Below are 10,000 nucleotides of genomic sequence, written 5' to 3' on the forward strand. Positions count from 1 at the left end.
ACACACACACACACACACACACACAACACGTCACACACACACACACACACACATACATGACATGTGACACACACACACACATACATGACACGTCACACGCACACACACACATGACATGTGACACACACACACATACATGACACATGTCACGCGCACACACACACACACACACACACACACACACATGACACATGTCACGCACACACACACACACACACACACACACACACACACACGACACATGTCACACATCACACCCCCACAGACAGACAGACAAACCAGCCACTTCCTTGTCGGTCCGAGGCTGCGTCCATGACTGACCTCAACTTAATTTAACTGTGAAGTTGAAGATGGCACGAACTGCACGCATGTCACTCATTACACTGATTAGTGACAAAAAGGGTGGCGGTGGTCTGCTGGACCTTGGTATGAGAAAACTTTGGCATGAATCTGAAGGACAGTGACGGGCTCAACAGCCGAGTGGTTAAAGCGTTGGACTTTCAATCTGAGGGTCCCGGGTTCGAATCTCCGGTTAACAGCGCCTGGTGGGTTTAAAAGGATGGGAGATTCTTCCGATCTCCTAGGTCAACATAATTATGTGCAGACCTGCTTGTGCCTGAATGCCCCTCATGTGCGTTTATTCGCACGCAGAGGATCAAATACACAGGTTAAAGATCCTGTAATCCATGTCAGCGCTCGGTGGGCCATGGAAACAAGAACATAGCCAACATGCGCACCCTTGAAAACAGAGTATGGCTGCCTACATGGCGGGGTAAACACAGTAAAAGCCCACTTGTATACATTGTATATGAGTGAACGTGGGAAGTTTGCAGCCCACGAACGAAGAAGAAGAAGAAGAAGAAGAAGAAGAAGAAAGGCAGTATCGGCTTTTTGTTACTTCGGTTTCTACTTCTTCTTCTTTTTGTGTGTGTGTGAGTGTAACAACGGTTGCAGAACAAAAGTTAAGCAGCCGCAAGAAGAGGAAGAAGAAGTGAAAATAAAGAAGGGTGACCGACATCCTAACCTGTTAATTCAATTTTTTTTATCTTGCTGAGTTAACAGCCCTTCTACTGACCCCGCCCCCAATCCCGGCCTTTCTCTCTTTGAAACCTCAGTTGAATGTACAGTCGAATTGACCTTCGTATTCAAGTTCGTTTTAATAGCTGCGTATTTCAAAGCTGCTCACCGCTTCCCCCCCCCCCCCCCCCCCCAAAGAACTGAGAGAGAGAGAGCTATACAAAGATAGAGAGAGAGAGAGAGAGAGAGAGGGAGACGGGGGAAGGGGCAGGGGGAGGGGGCACATTCTATCTGTTAACTTCAAGCTTCTATATGTAACACACACACACACACACTCTCTCTCTCTCTCTCTCTTTCACTTACTCGCATGCGTACACAGTAATTCCCCCCCAGCGCCCCCTCCACCCACTCGATTTTTTTCCTTCCCTCATCTAATATCACTTACAATGAAAAGACGTTAAACTAAAGAACGAAAGAACACACACATACACACACACACACACACACACACACACACAGAGATAGACAGAGACAGAGACACACACACACACACACAGACACACACAGACACACACACAGACACACACACACACACAGACACACACACACACACACAGACACACACACACACACACACAAACACACACACACAGACACACACACACAGACACACACACACACACACACACAGAGAGACACACACACACACACACACACACACACACACACACACAGATGACATAAAGCATGTCATGACACTCTATAGTGAGTGCATGGATGTTACCACCAACCAGGCAACTGATGCAGTGGGGTTTTGCCCAGCCCAGAAGCCCAGCTGTTCTCAGGAGCTCTTGACCCCAGGGCAAAGGAGCCGGAAGATCAGAGTGTAGTGGCCACTTACGCACTCACTGCTCTCAACTTGGCGGCTCGGGTTTTGGATCCGGGTTTCTTCTTCCTTTGCCTCTGAGGAGGAAGGCAGCCATAATGAAGATGACGTCATTGAAGATGATGTCATTGATGTCATTGAAGATGATGTCATTGAAGATGATGTCATTGATGTCATTGAAGATGATGTCATTGAAGATGATGTCATTGAAGACAGTGTCACTGAAAAGTACAAATATATTTTTATATATATATATATATATATACACTCCTCAATATTCCTGCCAGATTATTACATCCAGTGCAGAACAGACACAGAGAGACAGAGTGGATACATGTCGATTCAGAATTTTTATCTGAAAGAAGTTACAATAGTCAAGGATGGCATCCAGTTTGGCATCCATTTTACATTTTGTACTCTTCTCTTTTCCAGATTCTGCTCTCTCTCTCTCTTTCTCTCTCTCTCTGTATCTCCACTGTCACTGTCACTATATCTGTCTGTTCAGTCAGCCTCCCCTGCCTTCTTTACTCTTCCCCTTGTCCATTCTTCCTACCGCTCTCCACCACGCCCCTACCCTATTGTCCTCGTTGTTATTCATCTATCGCGATATTGTATTGTACATAACTGAGTTCTATGTTTATGTTTGCACATGCTTATGCAATTTTGACGTTGGTGTTGTGAACTGACTCTCGCTTTTTTGTTGTTGTTGTTGTTGTTGTTGCTTCTTTTTTTTTTCCAATTATTATTTATGCCCAGAGGGCTGGATGTAAACAAGTACTTTGTGCTTACTCCTTTAGCCTTGTAAAATAAATTTTCGTTCGTTCGTTCGTTCTCTCTCTCTCTCTCCCTCTCTCTCTTTTCCTTCCAATTGTAGACAGATTCTTTTTATTTTATTTTTGCCGGGTGACGCTACACTGTGGTGACATGCAATCCCTGGGGAGATACAGTCCACACTGTCCAGAGACAGTACAATACATACACTACGATACAATACAATGCAATGCAATGCAATGCAATGCAATACAATATGATGTGGTACAGTACAACTTGACATAAAACAATGCAATACAATACAACACAATACAATATGATATGATACAATACAGTAGAATACAATACAATGTGATAAGATACAATCAATACAACATGATACGAAACGATACCATATGATACAAATCTAACCTAATGCAATACAATACAATACAATACAATACAATACAATGCAATGCAATGTAATGCAATCCAATATAATACAATACAATGCAATGCAATACAGTGCAACACAACACAGCACAACACAACACAACACAAAAACACTCTAATTCTGTCTAACTCAGAGCATCGGTGTGGTGCACTTCATGCAATACAATGTGGTTCGTCCGTCGGGATCGACGAGGACCATCTAGTCATCCTGGGGGTGGGTGGGTTGAGCTCTGTGGGTGCGCAGATGACTGGTCAGGCCAATCCGCGCCCGGAAGGTTCTGACGCAGTGTGGACAGGGGATGGTGGCGGCTGTCGGGGACTTGCTGGCCCTGCTTTTCCTGGCCTGTCTGCGTTGCTCTGCTGCAGCGATTCTGTTGGCCTCACAGGATTTGGCGCCTTTGTGGACAGCTGAACGCCACTTTGGTCTGTCCATTGCATTCAGCTCCCATGTGTCGTCGCTGATGTTGAAGGCCTTCAGAGAAGCTTTCAGAGTGTCTTTGAAGCGCTTCTTTTGGCCTCCATGGGAGCGCTTGCCATGTTGGAGTTCGCCGTACAGCAGTTTCTTTGGGAGCCGGTGGTCTGGCATGCGAACTACATGGCCTGCCCAGCGCAACTGGGCCTGCATCAAGATGGTGTAGATGCTAGGCAAGTTTGCACGAGTGAGCACCTCTGTGTCAGGGATCTTCTCTTGCCACTTTATGCCGAGAAGTTTTCTGAGGCTGGTGGTGTGGAAGTGGTTCAGCTTTTTGGCGTGGCATTTGTAGACCGTCCATGATTCACATCCATAGAGCAGTGTGGTGAGAACTATGGCCTTGTATACTTTTAGCTTCGTCTCCAGGGTGATGCCTCTCCTGTTCCAAACGTTCTTATGGAGTCTGCCGAAGGCAGCGCTGGCTTTGGCGAGTCTGGCATTCACCTCGTCGTCGATGACAACTGTGCGAGAGAGTGTACTGCCCAGGTATGTGAACTTGTCCACCGCGTTCAGTCGTTGCCCGTTGATGAAGATGTTTGGTTCAACTTAAGGCTTTCCTGGAGCTGGCTGGTGCATCACCTCAGTCTTCTTTGTGCTGATTGTGAGGCCAAAGTTGTCACAGGCAGCAGAGAACTTGTCGACACTGTGTTGCACGTCAGCTTCGGAGGCAGCGTTGAGAGTGCAGTCATCAGCAAACAGGAAGTCGTTGACGGTGTCTGTCCTCACCTTGGTTTTTGCTTGAAGCCTCCTGAGGTTAAAGAGTGAGCCATCTGTGCGGTACCTGATGCCAATGCCTACATCAGCGTCTCTGAAGGCATCTGTCAGCATGGCTGTAAACATGAGACTGAACAGGGTGGGGGCAAGAACACACCCTTGCTTGACTCCGTTGGAGAGAGGGAATGGTTCTGAAGTCTCTCCGTTGTCTTGGACTCGGGCCAGCATCCCATCGTGTAGTTGCCGTATGATGGTGATGAACTTTCTGGGACATACGTACTTCGCCAAGATTCTCCAAAGGCCATCTCTGCTAACAGTACCGAAGGCCTTGGTCAGATCGACATAGGTGGAGTAAAGGTCGCCGTTCTGTTCCTGACACTTCTCCTGGAGCTGCCTGGCAGCAAACACCATGTCGATAGTCCCGCGTTCTTTCCGGAAGCCACACTGGCTCTCTGGTAGGAGACCTTGCTCAAGGTGCGCTATGAGACGGTTGAGTAGCACTCTGGCCAGAGTCTTGCCTGCGACGGACAGCAGGGATATTCCACGATGGTCATCACAGGCCTGACGATTTCCTTTGCGCTTGTACAGGTGTATGATGGAAGCGTCTTTGAAGTCCTGTGGAACTGCCTCATGCTGCCAGATGAACTGGAACAGCTGATGAAGCTTCTTAGTCAGCGCCATACCACCTTCTTTGTAGACCTCAGCTGGAATGGAGTCTGAGCCAGGGGCTTTGCCATTGGATAGCAGACGGATAGCTTTCTGGGTCTCCTCCAAAGTTGGAATGGCATCCAACGACTCACTGACTGGCACCTGGGGGAGTCGGTCGATGGCTTCATCATTGATGGTGGAGGGACGGTTCAGTACACTGTCAAAGTGTTCAGCCCATCTCTCAAGGATCCCGTCCTTGTCAGTGATCAGGGTAGAGCCATCAGCACTGAGGAGTGGAGCAGATCTGGAGGTGGTGGGACCGTAGACTTCTTTCAGGCCGTTATAGAAGTTCTTCGTGTCGTTCCTGTCCGCAAAGCCCTGGATCTCATCAGCTTTGTTGCTCAACCAGGAATCCTGCATCTGCCGCAGCTTCAGCTGGATGGTGCTGCATGCACTCTTCAGTATGTCTTTCTTTGACTGTGACTTGGGATCTTCAATGTGGGCTCTGTAGGCTTGGCGTTTGTCTTCCAGCAGCTGCTTGATCTCACTTTTCAGTGCAGTTCTCATCAAACCAGTCTTTGTGCTTCCTGGCAGAAAGCCCCAGGCACTCCATGGCAGTGTTGTACACCGTCTCATGCAGTGCACCCCATGCTGCCTCCACATTCTGGTTGTCCAGCACGGTGGACTCAAGGTGTTCCTCCAGGGTGTCAGCAAAGCTCTGCTTGATGTTGCCTAGGTCCAGCTTGTTGACATTCAGGCGTTTGAGTGCTTTCATGCCCTGAGGCCGTCTCTTGGGCTGGATGCGGAGGTTGAGCTTGGAGACGATAAGGCGGTGGTCTGTCCAGCACTCGGCACCGCACATGGCCCTCGTGACTCGTATGTCCTGCCTGTCCCTCTTCCTGACGATGACAAAGTCGATGAGATGCCAATGCCCAGAGCGAGGATGCATCCATGACGTCCTGTTACGGGTAGGGAGGCAGAAGATGGTGTTTGTGATAAGAAGGTCGTGCTCGGCACGTCTGGAGAAGTAGTTGGCCATTGCTGTTACAGTTACCAACCCCATGCTTCCCAATCACGCCTTCCCAGGAGGTGCTGTCACAACCACCTCTCGCGTTAAAGTCACCAAGAATGATGAGCTTGTGTGCGTTGGGAACAGTGGTGATGACAGCGTTCAGGTCCTCGTAGAACTTGTCCTTGATTTCATCCGGGTTGGTCATGGTGGGCGCGTAGGCGCTGACAATGGTGGTAAACTTCTTCCCGTTGCATATAGGGAGTTTCATCGTCATCAGGCAATCGTTCACTCCTTTCGGGGGGCCAGCCAGTTTGCCAACGAGGGTTGTCTTCACTGCAAAGCCAACTCCAGCCTCACGTCTCTCTTCAGGTCCGCGACCACTCCAAAAGAAGGTGTAGCCTGCGCCTCGCTCACAGAGTTCACCTTCTTCTGCCAGTCTGGTCTCACTTAAGTCTAACTCAGAGCATCGGTGTGGTGCACTTCATGCAGTACAATACAATACAATACAACTCAACACAACACAAAACAACAACACACTAATTCTGTCTAACTCAGAGCATCGATGTATACAGTTCATGCAATACAACACAACACAACACAACACAACACAACACAAAAACACACTAATTCTAACACAGAGGATCGGTGTGGTGCACTTCATGCAACACAACACAACACAACACAACACAACACAACTACACACCAGTTCTGTCTAACTGGGAGCATCGATCGGTGTGGTGTGCAGTTCTGAGCACCGCCGTCCTACTCAGCGTCATCATCACACCGGGGGAATCCTCATGGCTGCGGAGGAACTCCAAACTCAAACCCAAGTCCCGCTCCAGCCCATCGACGGTCAGCAGCGCTGTGAACCAGGCGCAGGGCATTGTGGGTGTGCGGGAGAGCCGTAATCAGTTCCAGTACCGAGCTGCCTGCTCCGGTGTCTCCCAGCAGGCCACCTGCTGGTGCGGAGAGGGTGCGGAGAGACGCCAGACCATCGTTGACGTCAAAGAGTGGGTGACTGTTTGTGTTGTTGGTGTGTTGTGTCGGTGGTGTGTTGGGTTTGTGTTGTGTTGGGTTGAGGGCGTGGAGAGACGCCAGGCCATCGTTGACGTCAAAGAGTGGGTGACTGTGTTGTTGGTGTGTTGTGTCGGTGGTGTGTTGGGTTTGTGTTATATTGGCATTGTTTTGTGTTGTGTTGTGTTGTTTTGTGTTGGTGTTGTGTTGTTATTGTGCCGTATAGGGTGAGGAGAGACACAAGACCATCGTTGACGTCAAAGAGTGGGTGTCTGCTTGTGTTGTTGGTGTGTTGTGTCGGTGGTGTGTTGGGTTTGTGTTGGGTTGGGTTGAGGGAGTGGAGAGATGCCAGACCATCGTTGACGTCAAAGAGTGGGTAACTGTTTGTGTTGTTGGTGTGTTGTGTCGGTGGTGTGTTGGGTTTGTGTTGTGTTGGGTTGAGGGCGTGGAGAGACGCCAGACCATCGTTGACGTCAAAGAGTGGGTGACTGTGTTGTTGGTGTGTTTGTGTTTGTGTTGGGTTTGTGTTGTGTTGGGTTGAGGGCGAGGAGAGACGCCAGACTATCGTTGACGTCAAAGAGTGGGTGACTGTTTGTGTTGTTGGTGTGTTGTGTCGGTGGTGTGTTGGGTTTGTGTTGTGTTGGGTTGAGGGCGAGGAGAGACGCCAGACTATCGTTGACGTCAAAGAGTGGGTAACTGTTTGTGTTGTTGGTGTGTTGTGTCAGTGGTGTGTTTGTGTTTGTTTTATATTGGCATTGTTTTGTGTTGTGTTGTGTTGTTTTGTGTTGGTGTTGTGTTGTTATTGTGCCATATAGGGTGAGGAGAGACACAAGACCATCGTTGACGTCAAAGAGTGGGTGACTGGTGTGTTGTTGTTGTGTTGGTGGTGGTGTGTTTGTGTTTTTGTTGTGTGGGGTTGAGGGCGCGGAGAGATGCCAGACCATCGTTGACGTCAAAGAGTGGGTGACTGTGTTGTTGGTGTGTTGTGTCGGTGGTGTGTTGGGTTTGTGTTATATTGGCATTGTTTTGTGTTGTGTTGTGTTGTTTTGTGTTGGTGTTGTGTTGTTATTGTGCCGTATAGGGTGAGGAGAGACACAAGACCATCGTTGATGTCAAAGAGGGGTGTCTGCTTGTGTTGTTGGTGTGTTGTGTCGGTGGTGTGTTGGGTTTGTGTTGGGTTGGGTTGAGGGAGTGGAGAGATGCCAGACCATCGTTGACGTCAAAGAGTGGGTAACTGTTTGTGTTGTTGGTGTGTTGTGTCGGTGGTGTGTTGGGTTTGTGTTGTGTTGGGTTGAGGGCGTGGAGAGATGCCAGACCATCGTTGACGTCAAAGAGTGGGTGACTGTGTTGTTGGTGTGTTGTATCGGTGGTGTGTTGGGTTTGTGTTGTGTTGGGTTGAGGGCGTGGAAAGACATCAGACCATTGTTGATGTCAAAAAATGGGTGACTGTTTGTGTTGTTGGTGTGTTGTGTCAGTGGTGTGTTTGTGTTTGTGTTATATTGGCATTGTTTGTGTTGTGTTGTGTTGTTTTGTGTTGGTGTTGTGTTGTTATTGTGCCATATAGGGTGAGGAGAGACACCAGACCATCGTTGACGTCAAAGAGGGGTGTCTGTTTGTGTTGTTGGTGTGTTGTGTCGGTGGTGTGTTGGGTTTGTGTTGTGTTGGGTTGAGGGTGTGGAGAGACACCAGACCATCCTTGATGTCAAAGACTGGGTAACTGTTTGTGTTGTTGTTGTGTTGCTGGTGGTGTGTTTGTGTTTTTGTTGTGTTGGGTTGACGGCGTGGAGAGACGCCAGACCATTGTTGACGTCAAAGAGTGGATGACTGTTTGTGTTGTTGTTGTGTTGATGGTGTGTTGTATTTTGTGTTGTGTTGGTGTTGTAGTGTGGTGTACTTGTGTTGCGTTTGTATTGTGTTTTGTTGTAGCGGGTTACGACCATACTAGGCTCTTCCGTCTGAGCAATGCAACTGGCTCCTGGCCTCATTGTTGATTAATTTCTACTATGATAGTAAAACCAAGATCCAATGGCAGGAGAAGATCTGAAATGAAGATCTGTGGGAGCGAGCGGGACAGGAACCAGTGGCCAAGCAGATACTGCGGAGGAAGTGGGGCTGGATCGGACACACCCTCAGGAAGCCAGCGTCCAGCATCACACGCCAAGCCCTGACCTAGAACCCGCAGGGAAAGAGGAAGAGAGGCCAGCCTCGCAACAGCTGGAGGCAAGATACCGAGGCAGAGCTGAAGCAGCAAGGGACCAACTGGACTGGAATGGCCAGAACAGCCCAGAACAGAGTGCGATGGCGAGGGGTCGTCGATGGCCTATGCTCCACCAGGAGCGATGGGCATAATGAATGAATGAATGATGATAGTAAAACAACTACAATGCAGATAGGAAAAAGAGGTTTTTTTTAAAAAAATATTGGTGGTGCTGCATTCTGCATTCTTTTTTAGGGGGGGTTGGAGGGGGGGAGAGGGGAGCAGCCCTGAATTTCATTCCGAGAAATGTCCTATGACAAAAAACAAAACAAAAAACAACAACAAAAAAACAGTGCACAATGCAGCATAATGCAATGCAGTGCAAATACAGCACAACAGTACATATACACAGGAATGCAACAATACAATGCAATGCAATGCAATACAAAACAACACAAAAGCAACAAAATTGACCATAACAAAACACAATGTGAATGCAATACAACACAACACAAATTTCTGCACAAACAAACATGCACCATTTGTGCTGAGAGAAGATGGTATGAAAATATTGAAAGATCCAAGCAAGTTCAACTTTTGTTGATTTTTTTTTTTTTTTTTTTTTCTTCCGTACCTCTGCCTCTGGTGGTTCCAGGTGCCCGTACACCACAGCGTGGGGGTTGCAGTGCGAGCCGTGCATGTCCGTGGAGATGTTGTGTCAGACACTAGAGCACTGCGCCAGCTGCAGCCAGGACAATCCCAATGCCATCTGTGCCACCTGCCCACCTGACAGACACGGCTTACACTGTGAAAAAGGTATGGTGTAAGGGTAGAGGG

At 48.5% G+C, this 10,000-nt stretch overlaps 1 protein-coding gene across 1 annotated transcript in view; it reads left to right on the forward strand.

The window, feature by feature from the left end:
• Nucleotides 1-10,000, forward strand: part of LOC143299720 (uncharacterized) — a 47,078-nt gene that overhangs the window by 3,601 nt on the left and 33,477 nt on the right. The window contains exons 2-3 of the mRNA XM_076613097.1: nt 6,698-6,962; nt 9,819-9,979. Coding sequence (XP_076469212.1) covers nt 6,698-6,962; nt 9,819-9,979 — 426 coding nt within the window. The remainder of the gene's footprint in view (nt 1-6,697; nt 6,963-9,818; nt 9,980-10,000) is intronic.

The sequence above is a fragment of the Babylonia areolata genome, chromosome 25 (genome assembly GCF_041734735.1).
Source record: "Babylonia areolata isolate BAREFJ2019XMU chromosome 25, ASM4173473v1, whole genome shotgun sequence".
NCBI lineage: Eukaryota > Metazoa > Mollusca > Gastropoda > Neogastropoda > Buccinidae > Babylonia > Babylonia areolata.